Source organism: Nelusetta ayraudi, unplaced genomic scaffold, assembly GCF_046127955.1.
Source record: "Nelusetta ayraudi isolate G7.1 ecotype Tasmania unplaced genomic scaffold, CSIRO-AGI_Nayr_v1 ptg000021l, whole genome shotgun sequence".
Classification (NCBI taxonomy): domain Eukaryota; kingdom Metazoa; phylum Chordata; class Actinopteri; order Tetraodontiformes; family Monacanthidae; genus Nelusetta; species Nelusetta ayraudi.
The window spans coordinates 530504-550457 of record NW_027466071.1 but is presented as its reverse complement, the minus strand read 5'-3'; the positions used below and the strand labels follow the sequence as shown (position 1 = coordinate 550457).

The window sequence follows — 19954 nt, the reverse complement described above, 5'->3', positions numbered from 1 at the left end:
CAATTGGTGGTCACAGTCAGGGCTTGGGTGGCGGCTGTCACCGGACTTTCCCAGCATTGTAGAATGACACAGTTCAGCTGTCAGCGAAGGTCAGCGAGGAGCGCTGGCTCTCTAACTGGCACCGGCCAAAACCATCCAACGGTGCTCATGTTAACAGGAGTGGATGAGCTAAATATAGAAGGACGCTTTTAGCCCAGGCCTTTTTGCCTCACGCCAAAAAGAGCAGAGAGGGACAATAGAGGATGTTTTCAAGTGAAAAGGTCTGCACCCCTGCTTTCACCCCCACCTTCCGTGACAAAAAGGGACGTCACAGTGCACCTCTGTCTTTCTCCTCACCGGGCAACGGCCCCTTTTCAGCCACTGGGTGGGAGGCAAATAATGCCGAGCCCACTCTCCGACCCCTCACCCTCCTCCCGCCCTTTTTACTCTTGCACTCTCATCGTCCACTGACTTCTGGGAGCGATAGGAGGGAAGGAAAATGAGAGGTGTGTTCAAGGCTCGCTGCGCAGATCAGAAGTGGATAGGCTGTGGGAGTGAAGGAGGGAGGAGGGTGAGGGAGATAGGGGAGTCACTGTGCTCTGCTGTTGCTTCGCTGCCATTCCCTCTCTGACCCGAGGGAGCAGGAGGAGAGAGAGAGAGAGAGAGAGTGAGAGCAGAGCATGGCTCTTGGCTCCACTCAGTAGCCAGGACACACAAACTCAAGTGAGCCACACAAGTTAGAGGAAGTCAGAGGAGACTTGGCTGTGTGAGTGTTTTTTTTTAGGATTACTCTTGCCGTGAATGTTGATTGGCTGACGCTGGGGACGACGCACCAACAGGTAAGTGAGCGCGACTTTCCGATTGTTTTACAACACCTCATAAAAGTCAATGAGCAACACGTGTTTTAGGCAAAAGTGAAAGTTGCTGCTGCATGAGTGAAGTGCACAAGATTCCTGGTCAGCGTCATCAGTTCAGGCAGCCGACAAATGGGACTGTTGAGAGAGAAGAGTGAAGAGCGCCCCTCTTGGACCGTCAGGCACCATATGAATGAAAAGACTCTTGACTGAAGCCCTCTTCATTCAGCTCCACTTCAATACGTTCAAATCATGTGGACTTTTTTCTTCTTTTCTTTTATGAGCATCACATTAAATTTCTTGCCCACTTGAGCACAAGGGACGACTCTGGCAGCAGCCAGTGGCGGCACAATCTGGCATTGTGGCAGCGCGTGCGCAAGTTGGCGAAGGTCATGAATCAAACATTACTCAATGAATCCCACGTCATTTACTCACTCACTGCATGTGAGGGCCTTTCTGTGCTCGAGACGTGGGAGGACAAAGCCATGACGGTGGCCTCCAGACAGGAGTTGTCGTCCTGATGGGTTGTCCGCTCACTTTTGGACGCACACTTGCACCAGCAGCCACCGATATTGTGCATGCGGGGAGGCTGAGCTCTCAACACTCGTCTCACTCTACACACGCGCACGACGCCGACTGGAAATACACACCACTACTCAACATGCGTCCTCACAAGCTTCACGGGAGGGTGGGGGGTCGGGGGGAGATTACATCTTTGGTCGGGATTATTTATGGACGGCAATGAAACCGAGATGAAATTCCATTTCAAACGCATGAAGTCATCCGCCTTCTGCCGCAAGGGGGACGCACAGTGTCCGTTTGTCAAGGCGCACGTCTTCCAGCCGCTGTCAACTGGAAGTAGGAGGCGCGTCTCGGTCTTGGCCTCAACCTCAGCGGGGGGAAATGTAACGCAGGTGCGACTTGCACAGTGCTGTCAAGATCCCTTCCGTCAGTATCAGGGGTCGCAGCCTCGCCCTTTCCTCTTCTCCCGGCGCCTCCCACCCTCTCCAGCTGATGTTCCCTCTGCGCGCAAGTGATATCAGCGCTCGCACAAAGAGACCCAGAGACCGGGCGGGCGGGGGGGCGTAAACGTTTGTTGCGCTTGTTCCGGCCCTTATCAAAGCTCACCCCCGTCCGGCTCTGCAAATCCCTGTGAAGACTTTTCAGTGGGCAAATTGCCAACACCAGCAAGACAAAGCCGCGCATGTTATCAGTCCGCTTGTGAGTGAGGGCCGTCTTACCCATAAATCAATGATCTGCTCCCTCTTCAAACAGAAACCAGGCTATAGCTCAACTTGGGTGTTTGCCGAGGCGGCGTCGATAATATGCACGCAGTGTGTCACCGCGCTTACCTCATGACATTAAAATGAGGCTGTGTCACTCGGGCTGCTGCTCATGCAGAAGGTGACGTATTGTTGTTTTGCAGCGAGAGCAGTCAGAAGCGCAACTTGTCGTGGAGAAACCTGCAGGGGGACAGGTTGCGCTTAGACTTGCATACCAGGTGAAAAACATTTTTGACATGGTCTTCTAGTAGCATGGTTACCTTATCTAGTGTCTGTAGAGAGTGTTGGGAAAGAGGAGTCGAACAGTAAAAGGAGGCTGGATACAATAAAGTGGGCCAGTCAGATTGGTTGTTGAAATTTAAGTCAGGTTGAGAATTCCTATTTGGTCGTTTTAAAGAACAATTTCATCTGCTTTTGAGAAAACTGTCACTGCAACCAATCTTCTTTGCAGCCCTTAGACTCCTTCCAACCTGTTCAGCAGCTTTTTCTTCTTCAAAGTTTTTTGCAGCAGTTTCTTCCTGGTTTCGTCAGAACTGAAACAAAGCTGTAAGGTATTGGAATCCAGTGAAATATTGCGACAGGCTAAAAAAAGTTTTTTTGGGGATCTTGGCAAGATGGATAGCAAGATTTCAGTATATCATATTTGTGTTACTGTCATATTTCCAACTTATATTAGAAACATTTATATTAAAAGATCGCAGCAACTATCCAAATTGGAAAATGACACTTATATGCAGTGCAAAAAATAATTAAGAGCTGCAAATACAAAAAAAGAACCGACCAAATGGGGTTTTGCCAGCATCACCCTTCTGCTTGACATTTTGAACCTCATGCACATTATAAACTGCACCAGCCGTCCTTTGCTATCTTTGTGGGTGTTCAAGTGCCCATGCGGGCCATTTCATTGGTGGATATGTATGTGTGGATAAAAACAAACACTGGATGGTGGGAGAAGGAGCAGTCGGCGGGTTCCGCGGGAGTCTGCTGGGCCTCAGCAGCAGCAGCAGCTGTCACAGACACATGCACAGCTTCCAGTCGTATATAAGGGCCTCTGCTTGAATTCCAAAAATGCAGTCTGGACACATTGGGAGATTTTGCAGAGCAGTCGCACTGTTAACCCGTGTTCCCTCAGTTTAAAAATAAGGCCTTAAATCCATGGTAACCCGGGATCTTCTCCAGATCATCTGATATGTGGGCAAGTGAGACGGCGCTACCGCCGTCCTCGATCTGGTTTTTGACGTTTCGTAATTTTAGGAAGACTGGGACAAGTTCTTTGTGTTGTTATGCCTTTGTGTATCTCACACACAGGCATAGAAAACACACAACACATCAGGGGAGGCAGTTAGAATTCCACAGAGGGGGACAGTTTATCTGTACTCGGCCATATTTCCACCCTCAATCTCCTTTCATCTCGTCTGACTTGGCGGTGACTCTTCACACACAGCTGGTGTGTGACGAAGATGACCCGGTCAGTGATGTCACAGATGTGGTGGCGAGAGAGAGGGAGTGGGGGCAGCTTGTAATTACGGAGATATTTCCTGAAATAAAGACATCAGGTCGCTGTGCTTTAAGGAGATGATTGGTTGGTGATTCAAAAGCATTTCAGTCCACTCGCTGGCCCCCGATACCAGCTCTCTACATGTTCCCACAGGCTAAAGAACGTGGCCTCAACAGTCCAAAACGCTCCTCGAAGAGGAACCCAATGACAATGGGCGGCGGTGATGTTGATGAGAACGTGAAATAATGTGGTGAACTGAATATCTCGCCGTCCTTCCAAGCACACCAGCGCGTGATGTGTTTACTCACAACGTCCCAAAACAAACCCGCGGAGCAGAAACGTATAATTCAACCCAACAGAGTTGTCAAGCGTTAACGCACTGGCAGACACGTGACCGAGGCATCCGCAGCAGACGTATGATTGCACGTCTCCGCCCGCCACCTAACGACAAGCTCAGCCACTGGGACGGGGAAGGATCTCGCCTTTCGCTGTAGTTTGAGGCTCCGCTACCTTCTGAGATGTTCGTCTGTCCTCACCGGTCTGTATTTAGGCTTTTGGATTTCAGTGGCAAACCTAAACACTGACAGACCCGCATTGCTATCCAGTTAACGAGGGGGTCTAAAAGCAGCTGCCCGGCTGATGGCAAAGGGTTGATCAGAGCAGACGACGTGAACTCTGCCCTCGACCGAGAGATGATCATAGACCAGCGTCTACCTTGCTGTTTGACATGCAGACGAGTCATTTCTCTCCCTTCACATCAAGTGGCGCGTTTGCCGTTTCACAGACAACGTTTCAATACAAGGGTTTTGGGTCAGATAAAGAAGATTATTGGGCAAATTGTCTGTCTGCTAATTTGGTGCGAGCTTCAGTGACGAACTTAAGGCGTGCTGAAGCCAGCCAGAAGAAGTGGAGGCTGCGAGGGCTGCGTGTTTCACAGTCTTGTAGCAGCTTTTCCAATGTCAGTTGCTGACTGGTCTTGTGATGCATGCCCAACTATCTGGTCCTTTTCATTTACAGACTTGCCGAATTCGCCATGAAAGACAATCTTTATTAATCCTGTTAGCGAATTATTTTTCTTTCAGTTACCAGTGCCACGCAACATAAAAAAGAGAATCTACCTGGAATCAATGCGTTGCGCTTGTGGGGCTGATTGCAGGGGACGGCCAACAGGTGCGCTGATTAGCTGAGTGAGCGCAGGTGTGGCTTTGCGCTGCAGCAAGCTGCTGGAATTAGTGCGAGTGACAGGCAGACTGTGACCAAAGGTTCAACTGGTGATTTCTGTACTTTCTCACAAATAACACGTTGAGCATTACACATGCAAGGGTCATTCAGCAAAGAGGGTCTAGAAAAGGCTGTAGAGATGTGAATCTGTGACAAAGATGATTTAGAGTTTGAATGCAGCAATTACAAAAGACAACCAACCACGCGGCACACTGAACTTTGATCACAGGTGACGAATAATGTGAAATCTGAATTTCTTTGATGGAAGGGGTCTCAACGTTTCACAGATACAAACCTCATAAAAGCCTTGACGCACCAACTGCTAATTCCACAAGGGATTCAAGCCCATTATCCACCATCGGTGGAATTGTGATGCCATTGGAATTCAGAAAAATGGCCTGGGACGCACTTGACCCGGTGACATTGTGTCATATCTTATTCGGCTTCGTCCCTACCTTGGCCTGTCGTTGCTATTCATAGACAAGACCAGAACTCGATCTCCGCCATCGTGTCCATGCCATGAAGATGATAACCACGCATGCCGGCAGTCATACTTGATAGGCAGCCTTTAAAACAACGCACGCTCTGAAGAGATGACGTAAAAGTGGTGTTGCTAAGGGAGCCGATGTGACTTTTAAAGGCCACGGAATAATTGATGATTTCCCAAACTGTCTGATTAACTTTGCACAACAGACGGGGAGGAGAATCACATATTCTATCAGACTGCAGCTAAAACATGTGTTTGCATTTTTTCTTTCCTTCGGGTTTGTACGAACAAATTATGCTCCTTCCACGCATCCATATTCATGATGCATTCTCGCATTTGAAAAGATTGCAGTTTTCTGCCCCCGCGACAGATTTATGCAGGGAAGGCACGTGCTAGTAAAAACATTTCAAAGGTCAACACCGAACCTCCCCCAGCACAGCTATTAAAACTAAGTCATATTTTATAAGTCACTAATTGAGGAAATACCTGAGCTGTGTGCGAAGGAACGCCGGAGAGTAAACTATTAATGTGAGGAAATGTGTGAGGAGAAGAGCCAACTGTCTCTGCAGACTGCTTGTTGGTGAAACTCGAGTCGGCTTCAGTGAGCGGCTCAGGTTTATTTGACATCAGGAGAACACCACAATGCAACGCCCATAAACTAATTTTACACCAGCGTGACATGACGGCGAGTGAGTGTCACTAAGCGATATTAATAAATGCTGTCATTACAGTATGACATGCTCCAGATGTTTGGGTTTTGTCCAGACGGGCTTTTTTTGATACTTTGGTTTAGTATTACTGGAAAAACAGCTCGGGAGAAGTTGAGTCTCGAGTCACTGTTGCTATCCGAGAGAAGATCTTGGCCTACCTCTCTGGATAAAACCCTCTTGAACATGGCAGTTATGTAAAACTTGACCCTGCGGGTCAGTGGCTGTCTCTGCTGGAACAGACTGTCCATCAAAATCCTTCGGGCTGGCTGCAATCGGTGCTCACAAAACATCCAATATCACACGGATTGAGCCGCAGCTTCCAAACTCATCTGTTGCTGCAGCTTTGATTGGATTTCACAGATCTTGGCCGGATGGCGTGTTATTCTTTTCAGGACAGAAGAGCTTCTCGGCCGCAACTTAAGTCTACCGGCGTTCTTTTTGCTCAACGGGTTGCCAATGCTTGCGTGCAAAAAGGCTTTTCTCCGCTCCTTATTTAGTCACCCTGGACTAAACGCATGTAAACACATCATTTGTCCTTTTTACCTTGTTATTAATTGCAGCCGCTGTCTTTACTCACGCGATACACATTTTCACATCTTTATTTTCCATCGCTCACACCAGTGGGGCTGCCTCTCATGATTGAATATCCCAAAGAAATTGCCATAGATCCCCAAAAGCAGCACATTTAGCCGTCTATTTACAGCTTTGTTGGATCTTCCACGTGTTTGTTTTGAATTAAAACCAGTGTTATAAGTGGTATCATGAGCAGTGCTGAAAAACTAAGTCTCCAATGGCGAATCTCTGAAGCCCCTTTTTCACGTTGGAATGAAGGCATGCATATCGTTAGGACTTATAAATACCGACACACGTGACAGCTGGACCATGGGATAGATTTGGGGCCCTGATTTAAATTTAGGATCAAGCCTCGACTGGGGCTCAAGGGCCTTTCGGGGCATTAGACCACTATTTCTTTTCTTGACAATCTACAAGGGATACTGGGAGATCAGTAACATTGTGGTAATGACTCAGATGCCATGTGTGTTTGCGTGTGTGCACGCGTGCATTGTGGCAGGTTTTGTAAGAAGGACGTCAGTCTGTTAACACTGCTCTATTTTCCATATGGACAACTGGCACTGATGCATGTCGGGCTACAAGGCAGGCTTGGAATCCCCATTTGTTGCCTTGGGGAATTTGTCTCACTCAGGTCTGGTGACCAGTCAAGGCCGATCAAAGGCCTGCCAACGGTAGCAGGCTGGTGAGGACGTCGCGTCGAACAAGGACGAGAAATCAGTATCAGCCTGGGAACTGGCCGTAATCCCGAGACCGTCAACCGTACGCGTTATCGTGGAGCTTCAGTATCTCCTCCGGCTGAACCCCTAGCGCCAACCCCAATCCATCACTTATAAAGTATGAACACACCACCAATAAACACATGATAGAAGCGCTTACTAAAACATTTGTAACTGCCAAAAGTGTGTCGTTATTATAAAATGTTGCCAATATTAGTAAGGCTTCAGTTATCACAACAGTGAAAGTAGAGATGTGACAAAATCTGATTAAAAATGGGAATTGCAATCATAACATATTGCCCGGTCAGTGGTGGGAAATTACCTTTCTAAGAGAAACAGTTTATAGCAAGTACATGTAAAAAAAGACACTGACCATGAACAATGCATGTGTCCACATTTTCCCTCCTTTTTTGTTTTTGGTTTCAGACTGTATCCTTAGGTCCTATAGGAGTTGAATCAAATGATACCCGTCTGCGACAGCGACTCGGGTCGGTTTACACTATGATGAATGGAGCTGGACTGTGCAGCCACGCATTCTCCTCAAGCTTCAGCTTCTCCACTGCTCTGCCCTTAGACCGGGAGCAACGCCTCAACTCGAGGTGTGCAGTTACTGTATCCTCACTGGATTGCCGTGGCATCAGCCCAAGATATTAAAAATAGACCGCTCGGCCTCAACTCAGCGTTTACCTGCAGCTCTGCGTGCACCGTGGAGTATTTTGCCACGCAGGTGTCTTATTGCAGCCCAACACGGGGCATTTCTCTGGGAATTCAAGCTATTCTGCACCGGGATGTATTCCACGATACGCTTTTACGCTGCTGTGCTGTGACATTTGACCCCGGCGATAGTGAGCCTGCAGCTAAAACTCGCGGCTTCGGAGGAGTTGGCAATTAATCTCCAGTCAGGGAACCGGCTCCCCTCGGAGCCGGCGCGTGCACTCGATGAACCCCTCTCGCCGAGATAAGGAACGTTCCTAATGTTGTAGGCCCATCAGATCTTTCTGTCCCTCTGTTTGAACTGAGGGATGGGTTTTGCTGTTATCTCGCTCTCCCCTGCCTTCATGAGCTCAGACGTTTTTTGTTTTTTTTTTCCTTCTGGGAAGCAGGTGGGATTCAAAGAGGCTGGTGTTAAGCGTCATTAGCATCCACTGGCGTCTTTACTTCACCGAGCGCTGAGGCTAAGGAAGATAAACATTTCCCCCCGATGTGAACTGAATCCTCTGATAGACCCACGTTAAAAACCCTTCGGACCATTTACTTGCTCTTCTGTAATGGGCCATTCGCCTTTATTGCCTTTCAGCTAATTGATCTTGTATTCTCAGACAAAACTACTCAATGCACATGAGCCTGCTGTCCGTGTCCAACATGGATGTCACTGCGTGCCTCCAGTCCACCCGTGCTTTTATTACTCATTCCTGTGAATTTTCTCAGGATGTCTGAATGCATGACTCACAGGCCGGAGCGCCATGACATCACCAAGGTGCTACACTCGGGATTTTGAGGGTCAGAGGCTGCTCGCTGCTTGGAAATGATAGCCGGTTGATGTCATATCTGAAAGAAATGAGCAGTGAGCGCTCCTGCGCGCCGTCACATTCACCTCAACACATTTGTACAGGGAGACAAGACTTAGAGGCTGATTTATCTTTGGGCGAACTCGGTTTCTGTCACGTTTAATCGATCAAAATGCCAATCACCGCATGCACCGTCGGTGTATAACTCACATATTCACAAGTGATTCACGTGTATCAGATTCAACTCAGGCCGAGACATCATTGTATTTGTTTTCAGGATGTGGAGCAGAGGCGGTTAGCGCACCCGTGAGTGCCATAAATGTGCTTGAAGGCGATCAACGCTCATGGGACACACAAGCCTTGTGAGAAAGTGGGGCGTGTCAGGAATGCGCACTCATACACGCTCATAAAAACACAAACACACAAACACGGAGTCGCGGGTAATGGATATTTATTGCAGATCAGGAGCTGCATGTGTGCACGTCACCGGATTAATGTAGCTCAGCAGGGCAGCAATTGGGAGGAATTAGAGAGTCATTCTCCTCTGAAATAGATGTTTAGAGTGATATTCTCCGTCTCACAGCCAGATCCTGACTGGCAGCGAGGACGCAAGAATTCAAGGTTTATGTTGTTTGATTTTAAAAAACGACTTCCTGTTTTTTTTTTTGTTTGTTTTTGTTTTAAACGCAGGTAGATCATGAGATCCAAAAGCAACGGGGTGGAGAACCGGGCCAAAGGAGTGCTCGGAGTTCCGCAAGCTGACCATGTCATCAGCCAAGAACCAGAGCTGGGTCTGCCAGTGAAGAAACTGAAGGCTAAAGTTCAGCCGACGGCAGTGGAGGACCAGGTGCAGGTCGCCGTGATCTCAGACGGAGAGAAGGAACGGATGGATTCGCCTGATGATGGAATGAAAGAAGAGGACCTCATGGACCTGCCCAAGAAGGACCTGCTTAAGCTGCTCGGCATCATGGAGGGAGAAGTCCAGGTTGGATGTGGCTCCTCACTGAAATGTGTTGTTTTTATGACCTTGGATCTCTCGAAGGCAGTGCAGCAATGTAAAAAAACTACACTTGAGAGCTTAGAGGATTATGTCAAAAAAAGGAAACTTCCTCATGTTGACTAGGGTGAACACAAACCGTGCCCTATAGCCTCACCTAGTGGCTTAAAGTGGAATTTAACCAACATTTGTTTCCTTTTCTCTTCAGACACATTGTGAGGCTTTACATATTAGTAATGTGTGTATGCTGAATTTATAAATAAAGAGTAAAAAAATCTATCAAATAGATTAAAAAAGAAAAAAGCTCATTAAGCATTCTGTCCTAGTAAGACTGCAGGGTATAAGTTAAAAAAAAAAAGATTTATAAAACATTTTCATTGCAGGCAAGAGAAGATGTTATCTACATGCTCAAGTCCAAACCGACTCCCCCAGAGGTCATGGAGTCACGTTATGGCTCTGCGGCCCCAAACTCAGCACTCCAGGCCCTGCAGAGGGACGGCGTCATCACAGGAACCGAGTCGCAGCACAGCAACAGCGTCTACCAGAAGCCTTTGGTTGAGGTCAGTCACGACAAACCTTCTGTACACTATATTTTATATTTTTGTGGGGTAAAATCTGAAATGTGATTCTTTTTTAGAACAACAAATGTGCCATTGACTTGAATTGATTTTATTATTTTGCCAGCCGCGTCTCAAAATAAATAGTGTGGCTATGTGTTTGTTCATTTGCCTTGCAAGAAGTTCAACAGTTCAGCTTTCATCCTATTCCTATCTGCGTGACACCATGTCTTTGCTGTGCCCTTTCCTCAGCTGGAGCGGCTGCAGGAGAAGCATCAGGAGACGTACAGGAGGATGCTGGGACAGCTGCTGATGGCCGAAAAGTGCCACCGTCACACCGTCCAGGAGCTGGACACGGAGAAACGCAAACACGCCGACTACATGAACAAAAGCGACGACTTCACAAACCTTCTGGAGCAGGAGAGAGAGAGGTGAGGGTCATTTTTGGTCCTTTTTGTTTTCAAGTCAGGTTGTATGTGATGTCTTGTGTTCCCAATGTTGTGTTCTACATTCATAACTGCTGTGAATCCAATTTTGCTTTTGGGACAATATAAGAACTAGTCTGTTTTACCCAAGTTTTTTTTTTTTCCCGTGCCAGAAAGAAAAGGTCAGGGGTCGGGGGAAGGTAGGAGGCGGAGCTACTTCCCAGAGAAGCAACTCTCCCATGACATCATTTGTGCAGCGAGGTCACTAGTGGGGTCCCGAAACAGACTCCCTGGTCAAGAGGAGGTGAGGGAGGAGAGGTTGTAGCGACAGCTAGGGGGCCTCACTCAGATCAAACAGGCTCGGTGTTGAGTGTGTAGCGGTGCTCTGAATGTGTATGAGAACGGATGGAGGCCCTACTGACTAATTAACATGCTTCCCGATAATAGGCTTTAATTGGCCACTGCTTGTTGGGTCATTTATTTTCTTGCTTTTCTAACACGCTCTCACACAAAGGCCCCTTTTAACGGATAGCTACGTTAAATTGCGCTAATTGTATTGTTTTTTTTAAATCGTTTTTACTCCCAGGTCAAAGCGGTTTTTCGTAATTTGCCGATTGGCATGGTTGTGTGTGTGCAGAGACCTTACAAGGAAAAAATAACATTGTTTTTAGATTTTTTTCTTCTCTATCTGTCATCAGTGAAGTATTTCTGGTTACATTTACACCAATAAAACATTAGATTGCATTGAAAGCGAGAGAATTCTTCAGTGTCTGAGGTCAGCTATTTACCAAGCCGATACCAACAGTTGCAACACGTAGAGAAACCGACTCCCAGGCTTTCTCCAGCTTGTTTTTTTTTTTTTTTAGAGAGACACAGGAAACGGAGCGTGACAGCTAATTCACAGTCATGACAGCTGTGCTGCATTTACACAAGAAGATGCTGGGAAAGCAGCACAAAACTTAATCTGCATAATACAGCTTCTCTTTTGGGGCGGGGTGTTACATAAGATGGGAAGTCTGTCATCATAAATGTACAATAGAAAGTGCCTCTGCATGGTGAATCATTTGGCTTTTAGAAACTTAATAGTTTGAATATATGTTTTTTTACTTTCCATTTACTTTTATGTCCTGTCGCACACTGATGTGATTCCAGGCTTTCATTTTCAGGGTGTCCTGTTTAAATGCAGTGAATATGAACGACGCTCTTAACGTTTAGGTTGGAAATAAAGACTTGGACTCGTCGTGTCACTCTGGCATGCGCAGCATGCTCACTTGATCCTAGCTCTGCATGAAAGGAGATGACCTGTTGCTTATGCCAGGTAGTTTCCAGCAGGTCCCTTGGCTGAAACGCTGAGACGGTGGGGAAGATGACCTCACTTTGGTTTCGATACACCTGCTCGCAGCAGATTACCTCCGGTGGAGATGGATACATGGAGAAACACATTTCAGAATGCGGGACGGCCACATTTGTCAGTGCACAACATATTTTGGGGGCACATGTCCGCAGCCTTTACAGAGACGACCACGTTGTTGTCATGTATTTCCTCCGGGTCTCCTCCAGCCACTTCAATAAGGAGTGTGGAGAGAAGAGTCAAGGGTATCGTGCCAAGTATCTGCAGGAATGCAAAGCCTGGGCACAGTTGGAGCGCGGACGTGGTAGCTTTTATCATAAACACTTCGTAGACGACGGTGCGATTCATATGTCGGGCAGTTAACATACCTAAGTGGCAGGCTGGCGTGTGTAATTATTACTGGCAAATCGAGGCTCCTGTTCTGAGGATTGTCAGAGTGAAAAGTCAAGCAAAAGGAAGAGAAAAAAAATGCAGCTCTTTAGCGGGAATGTAAGGCGATCGTTTCCCTGCAATTACAAAGCTAAACACACTTTATTCATCTGTCAGCTCGCAGGCCGAGTCCAAACAGCGCCGGCAGAACCAGTGGCCTGCCCTCGGGTCTGATTCCCCTCCTTTAGCACCACATCAGTCTTTACACAGCATGTTTTTCCTCTGACAGGAGGTCCTTCATGTGCAACGCTGTGTTTTGACATTTTCTTGGCAGAAGATGTCTTCAGTTCTCAGATCTCCGACTTGGAACAAAATTCCACATCAAGCCTGGGTTAAGATGACAATGTATGGCAAGGCCTACCTTATGGAGCTTAAGAATCTGAAACATTCACTTACATGCCCCCCCCCCCACAACATCCATTTAGTGAAATATAAGTGATTGAGTGATATCAGTGAAACAAACAAACAAAAATAAATACAACATGTGATGATAAAACAGTACCAGATAAACAAAACTACTAAATGACCTAAACAATCAAAGAAGAACTAATTTTCATGTGACATTGCATTAAGTGTGTGTGTGCTTGTGGGTGTGTGCATGTTTGGAGAATATAAAGGGGGACAGAATAAAAATAAGGGAGAGTTGCAGTGCTGGTTACAAGAGCAAGAAAAGCTGCATTTGTCGAAGCACAGGCTCACTCATAATTACACAAGGTTGAGCGGCCTCAGCTTGTCATCTGTGCTTCACATTAAGTTCTGTTTCACAACTTGGCAAAAGTTAACAATGACACCAACACGACCTGGAGCCAAACGCACTTACATCATGAGTTTGACCTTCGTCTTAAGGCAAATCAAGAGCGGCAATTCCTCTGCCATCAACGTCCGACATTTTAAATGCGCTGATATGAATTTTTAAAAGCGGCAGTCGGAGAACTCGCTGGCTCCGCAGCTATTAAAGCCACTTGGCAGTAAAACGCTGTAATGGGAAGTGATGTAGATTTTATCTGTGCAGCTTTAAAACTGGCAAATCATTCGCTGGAAACTGAATAAGATGGGTTGTGTATGTTTGCTATAAGATGAATCAAACATTGGCCTGATTAGCTGCAGAATTGTCTCGGATCACAATCCCTTTCAGAAGAGCCTCTCCAACTCATCCATGCCTGGTTCCCTCATCAATTGTTCCCCTTGAAAGCAGCCCAGATGCAGACCACTGTGGGGTGACAGCGCAGTCTTTCTCCTCATATCCCTGTCTGTCGAGCCAAAAATCTCATACCCTCTAGGAAATTAGGAGATATAATCTGCAGTAAAACTTTCAGTGAAGCTGATTGTGTTTTGTTAGCTTGATCCGTATCTTGGAAATATACCTGCATTTATAGACATCTGAGGAGCCATCTGTGCCTATGTCTGTGTAAATGCTTTTACTTGAAAATGCTTCGTGTGGCCATGCAAATTTTGGTGGGGTATTATACAAAACACAAAACACTCCTCCCACAAGCATAGGTCCCACCCCCTCCCCTGTGTCCTCAGTAGGGCAGCACTCGCACACGCTCATTGCTGCCTCATATGAATGAGGTGACCTCACACACTGGTGGATGGGTTGGATTCATTTTTCTTGCACACTCCTCTGAACATGCATGAAACTTGACAGTGGAAGAAGACTGCAAGAAAGGAGGTCGCTGTTCTCGCTGTCACAGCTTCTCGAGCCGTCTTGAGGAATCTTGGGTTTTGCTAGAAAACGGTGATGTGCTGAGCTTGGAGCATCCACAGAGGGTAAGAATAGGGTGTCTTTTGTTTACTCTTCCTTCAGTGATTAATGGATGTAGTTTGAGCGCCGAGGGAGCTGTTTTGGCCTCTTCGTGCGCCGTCTATTCTACTGCGCTGGCGCCTTGAGTACGTTGGTTTTCATTGCAAAATGGTCATGCAAAAAGGTTCAGGTTGAACACTGGATTAGCATGTCTCGGAGGGTGTGCGCAGGAAAAAAAAATGCAGCTCTGGATTCACTCTGCTTTGCATGCATTCTGTCAGGGCTGGAAATAAGTATGGGCATGAGCCGCATAGAAAGAAGCTAAGAGAAAGAAAGACTGCTCAGTTTGGGGGGTGGGGTGGAGGTTTGAACTTTGGCTCGCAGTTTGTATTTTTTTTTCTCTATCCCAGTGATGGGGCTTAAACAGTAGGGGTGTTTGGATGCTGTTGTCAGGAGACTGCCAAAAAGCGCTCAATTCATCTATCATACCATTTCCTTCACAGCATACTGTGTACCATATGTTGTTCTTTCCAGTTTTTTTTTCATATCATGACCATCTGCAATTAAAAACCAAAGTGATCTCCGCCTGAAATGTTCTCTTTACTTTTAGATTGAAGAGGTTGCTTGAGAACGAGAAGGCCTACCAGGCGAGGAAAGAGAAGGAGCACTCCAAACGTCTGGAAAAGTTGCGAGAAGAGCTGGTTAAGCTGAAGTCCTTTGCGCTGATGTTGGTCAATGAGCGCCAGCAGCACCTCGAACAAATGGACCAACAGAGCCAACGGGTGCAGGAACTCAGCCTGCAGCTGCAGCAGCGGGACCAGGCGCTGAGCGAGGCCAGGGAGCGCTCTCAGGAAGACGGTCACCGGGTGCTAAACCTGGAGGCCGAGCTGCAGGAGAAATCTGCCAGGCTCGCCCAACAACACGAGGAGATGAGCGCCAAGTTGGCCACGGAGGAGACACAAAATCGTCAGCTCAATGGAAAACTTTTGGGTATCCTGCATCAAGTGGAAGAACTCGAGGAAACCAACAGAGTTTTAATGAAATCTGAGGAGGAACTGCAAGAGCTGAGGGAAAAGATCAGCAAGGGGGAGTGCGGAAACTCCAACTTGACTGCAGAGTTGGAGACGTTGAGGAAGCACATTCGGGAGATGGAGGGAAAGGACGAAGAAATCACCAAGACTGAAAATCAGTATAAAGAGCTGAGAAAGAGGCTGCAGGAAGAAGATGCCAAGAGTAAAGGTCTCAAGCTAGAAGTTGAAAGACTTCAGAAAAGAATGATGGAGTTAGAGAAACTCGAGGGTTCCTTTGGCACAAGCAAGGCTGAGTGTGCGCAGTTAAATGCTGCCCTTGAGCGAGAGAAAGGCCTGACCAAAGAACTTTCAGATGAGGTTGTAGCCCTCAGGATCCGGATGAAAGAGCTGGAGTCTTCGGAACTCAAATTAGAAAAGTCTGAGCTGAACCTCAAGGATGACTTGCTCAAGCTTAAGTCACTGACTGTCGCCTTGATGGAAGAACAGAAGACCTTGGTTGAAAGAATAAGGTCCGAAGAGAAGAAGAATGAGGAATTGAGTAAACTTTTCAAAGTCGAGCAGAGTAAAGTGATGGAAGTGACCGAAAAACTCATAGAGGAAAGCAAAAAGTTTTTGAAATTGAAATCGGAGATGGAAACCAAAGTCGAAACACTCACCATCGAAAAGGCGGAGATAGGCAGTCAGCTTACCTTTGAAATAGACAAAACTAAAGACCTCAACTCTACAATCTGTCAAATGAAAAGGAAGCTGGATGGATTTGAGCAAGCAGAAAAGCTATCAGGGAAGAGCACAATCAAAGCAGAGCTGGCAAGAATGTCAGATCACCTCAAGAGAGACGATAACAAAGTCAAAGAGCTGACGTTTGAGATTGAGCACCTCAAATCCCGTCTCAAACAACTCGAAGTTGTTGAGGGAGATCTGATCAAGACTGAGGATCAGTACGGCATACTGGAGAGAAGATTTATGACCGAACAAGACAAAGCAAACATTCTTTCTCAACAGGTGGAGGAAATGAGGAGTCAGATAGCGCGGAATAAAGCAATTGAGAAAGGCGAGGAGGAAGAAAGTCAGGAAGAAGACCTCCGACAACAATGCAAGAGGGAAGAGGTCAAATCCAGGCAACTCCAGGCTGATGTCGGGGCCCTCAAAGAAAAGATCCACGAGTTAATGCATAAGGAAGACCAGCTCTCTCAACTCCAAGTGGATTACTCTATCCTGAAGCAGAGGTTCTTGGAGGAGGAGGAGAAAGCCAAGAACATGGGAACCGAAGTTTTCCATCTCACCAAAGAACTTGAGATTGTGAAGCGTCACAGCCGAGCACTGAGGCCAGGCTTAAATGGGAGGAGAATGGTGGATGTCGCCGTGACGTCGACCGGAGTCCAGACCGAGGCTCTATCCGCCGGTCCGACAGAGGAGGAGACCCCAGCTATATTTATTCGCAAGTCTGTTCAAGAAGAAAATCACATAATGAGCAACCTCAGACAGAAGTGCCTGAAGAAGCCAATGGAAAAAATTGGTATTGAGCGCAGCCCCTCATCCGGTAGTGACATAGGCCTGAAAAAATCCTGGATTCCCTGGATGAGGAAAAAGGACACCACTCAAGACGGCAACTTGGAAAAGCCTTTGCACATGAATGCAAATCACGGGCACGCAGAGGCTGCCCCTTTGCACATGAAGGGGCAGCCCGTGCACATTCGCGTCACCCCCGACCACCACAACAATGTGGCCACTCTTGAGATCAGCAGCCCCACAGCTGAGGGCAACTTTTTCGCCAGCACTGCCCCCCTCAGCCCCAACCCGGCTCACCCTAAATCCAAGATCAGCATCATTCACACCCAGCCTGCGCCGTCCCAGAAGAGAAGGTCCGCCCCGGGGCCGCCGCCTCCTGAAAGAGCCAAGACCCCGGTCACAATCACGACGGTATCCCGCGCCAAATCGCCGGAACACAGCCGGATACCTCCCTCGGCCCCAGGAAGGCCCCTGTCCCCCGTTTCCATTGTGACAGTGAGCACTGCTATTGTACCCGGAGCGTCCGGCTCCCCGGAGCCCCAGGAGATGACCATGGGCCGAGCCGTGTTCAAGGTCACCCCCGAGAAGCAGATGGTGCCGATGCCCATACGAAAGGGCCACACCGGCAACGGGGTCATCACCACCACCGACGACAACAAGATCCACATTCACCTCGGCAACAGCGGCGCGCCGAAGATGGTGGTCCGGCCGGTGGTGACCGCCGCAGACGCCAAAGAAATGACCTTGTCAACCGGCACTGTTCTGCGCTCACCCCGCCAGATCACGACCGCCGCCACCAGGAGCGCGCAGGGCAAAGTGACGAGCAGCATCACCATTTCACCCGTTGCCTCTCCCAATTCCAAACCTGCACCAAGCACCGTAAGTTTTGCCTCATAGACGCTCGCTCTGACTTTTGTAGTGGTTAAGGCCCTCATGTTCTAGCAGAATCAAACAATTTAGTTTGAAAATCCACAATTTACCTTAAAACCCGCTAATTACCTGGAAACAACTGTTTACCACCTCCACAAAAAAATTGTTTTTAGCTTCCTGCTGAACCATTTACCTTTATTTAAATTATTTAACCCTCATTTAACAAGCTAATTGACCACTGAAACCAAGGGCTCTTTAGCAAAGGGTGATTTGGCCGAGAGGGCGTCACAGAGTAACAAAAACTGAACGAATGTAACACCACCCAACAATGTACAGATGCCAATATGTGCTGTGAAGGGGATAGAAAGAACACATTTGCAAAGGCAGTTTCAAAGGGCCATTTTAGCGTCCGGCTGGGGGAGGTACAATTGAGGTGACATCACACAAAATGGAACCTTAGCATGAGTAGTACATCGAGGTGCTAGAGATAAATTTAAACTCTAATGTCACACTGCAAAAGAGAGCCATACTGAACAACGTTTTGTTACTCTGGGTGAGCCGCATAGCATTCTCTTTGAGGATCAGATGGATGGCGTGACAGAAAGGGCTGGAGGGCAGGCCCCAGAAGAGTGCAGCTAATGATGTGGCATTTTGCCACTCTGCTACAGTCATGCTGTAATTTATAGTCATTACTCACTATTTACATTCACAAACAACTACGCATTGGCTCAGTGCCCTCTGGCTGACACAAAACACAACCTTGCAACAGCTACAGAGTGACAGCACACTGCAACCTAGCCTGGAAAAAGTGCCATCTAACTAGGGCTAGGACAAGGTAACGAAATGGATGAATTTCTCCATGTTGTTCTCAAGACATTTATCACCAATTCCAAATATAACCCCTCCCCCCCCCCACCCTCATTATTGTTTTTGTGCCTGTTCCAAAAGGGTTGCCCTCTGGTCTTTCTTCTGCCTGAGAAACTGAAGTATCTTTCTCTTTTGTTAACAGACTGGGCATGATGCCCAGGCTCCTCGCGCAGGGTTGACCCGCATCCCAATGTCCAAGAGCCTGAAGACGGGGAAAACGGTGCTGGGATCTCTGGGAATATCGAGTGGTATGAGGCTGGAGTCACGAGCTGAGGCTCACTCAATGAGGATAGATGTTAAAAAATCAACCGTGAACAGCAGTACTTTGCAAAATGGAGGCAAGGCCTGACTAATAGAACCGGCAAATACTTTTGCTCTGAATACGGAGGCCATGAAAGCACTCACGGGGTGGGAAAAAAAACTTTTTGAAGCGTGCAAGTCTGCCAGACATTAAAAGGCGTAGTTTTTTTTTTTTTTTCTTTTAGGTGTTTTAAGCATTTGTAAGCCTCAGTTTAAAAGTTTAGCCCTCCTTGTATCACTCTGTTCATTCTCAAAACATATTGACTGTATTTAGACAATGTATTTCGATGGGCATTTAAATACATTTTATATTGGAATGTGCTGCTACTAATTGGTTGCTTTGAGGGGTTGTCTTGCACACAAGCAGTCTGTTGATAACGCGTGTCGAAAATATGAATTGTTTGAATAAATTATGTTTTGTGCAAAAGATTTATACTGAAAGCATTTTAAATAAATCTCACTGGAAAATGTTTGTGACATGGTCATTTATGCAGGAAACATAGAATCACAATCGTTTCAGTAAATCTTATAGCTATAATTCGTCAATTTCATATTTTTATTTTTGGTCAAAAACACATCTGGCTTTGTGGCATGCATATTCTATTCTTTTCTTCCAGAACAAAATTTAAAAGCACAGAATAAGCTTTACTTTATTCAGCAGCTACAAACCAAGGAAGGTCTCTTAACTTATTTCTACATTGATTTGTCAATCAAGATCCATGCAGTCTGCACCCACTGAAAAAGTGTTGCATTACTGCCACCTTCAGCATTTAGCCTCACTTTCCTCATTCTGCAGTTTTGGGTCGAGTGCACAGATTTCACTGTCCATTTTTCTCGCTCTTAATTTTCTCATTTCTCATTATTTCCGTATCTTTAATTGGTCTCCTTTATTTCAACATCCCATACGTCATGTTTTCTCTTCCTTTCACGTTCACAGTACACTTCCCTTTTGAGTGTGTGATTTAGTATGTTCCTTAATAATGGAAAATAATAGGTATGTTAATTTCTTCTTCAGTCTTGAGTTGGTTATTTTCTTTATTGTATC

The 19954-nt window shown here is 46.8% G+C and overlaps 1 protein-coding gene across 2 annotated transcripts; it reads left to right on the top strand.

The window, feature by feature from the left end:
• Positions 1 to 584: 584 nt before the first annotated feature.
• On the top strand, positions 585 to 19381 carry LOC142888988 (filamin-A-interacting protein 1-like). Of its 2 annotated transcripts, none has more exons than XM_076027493.1 (6): positions 585 to 818; positions 9520 to 9814; positions 10210 to 10386; positions 10636 to 10814; positions 14943 to 17751; positions 18752 to 19381. In XM_076027493.1, exons 2-6 carry the CDS (start codon positions 9527 to 9529, stop codon positions 18956 to 18958), a joined length of 3660 nt encoding a protein of 1219 aa, XP_075883608.1. In that variant the 5' UTR covers positions 585 to 818; positions 9520 to 9526; the 3' UTR covers positions 18959 to 19381. The 2 variants fall into 2 exon arrangements, with proteins under 2 accessions (XP_075883608.1, XP_075883609.1); XM_076027494.1 differs by lacking the exon at positions 585 to 818 and adding an exon at positions 966 to 1076 and having other exon boundaries at positions 9524 to 9814.
• The last annotated feature ends 573 nt before the right edge of the window (positions 19382 to 19954 follow it).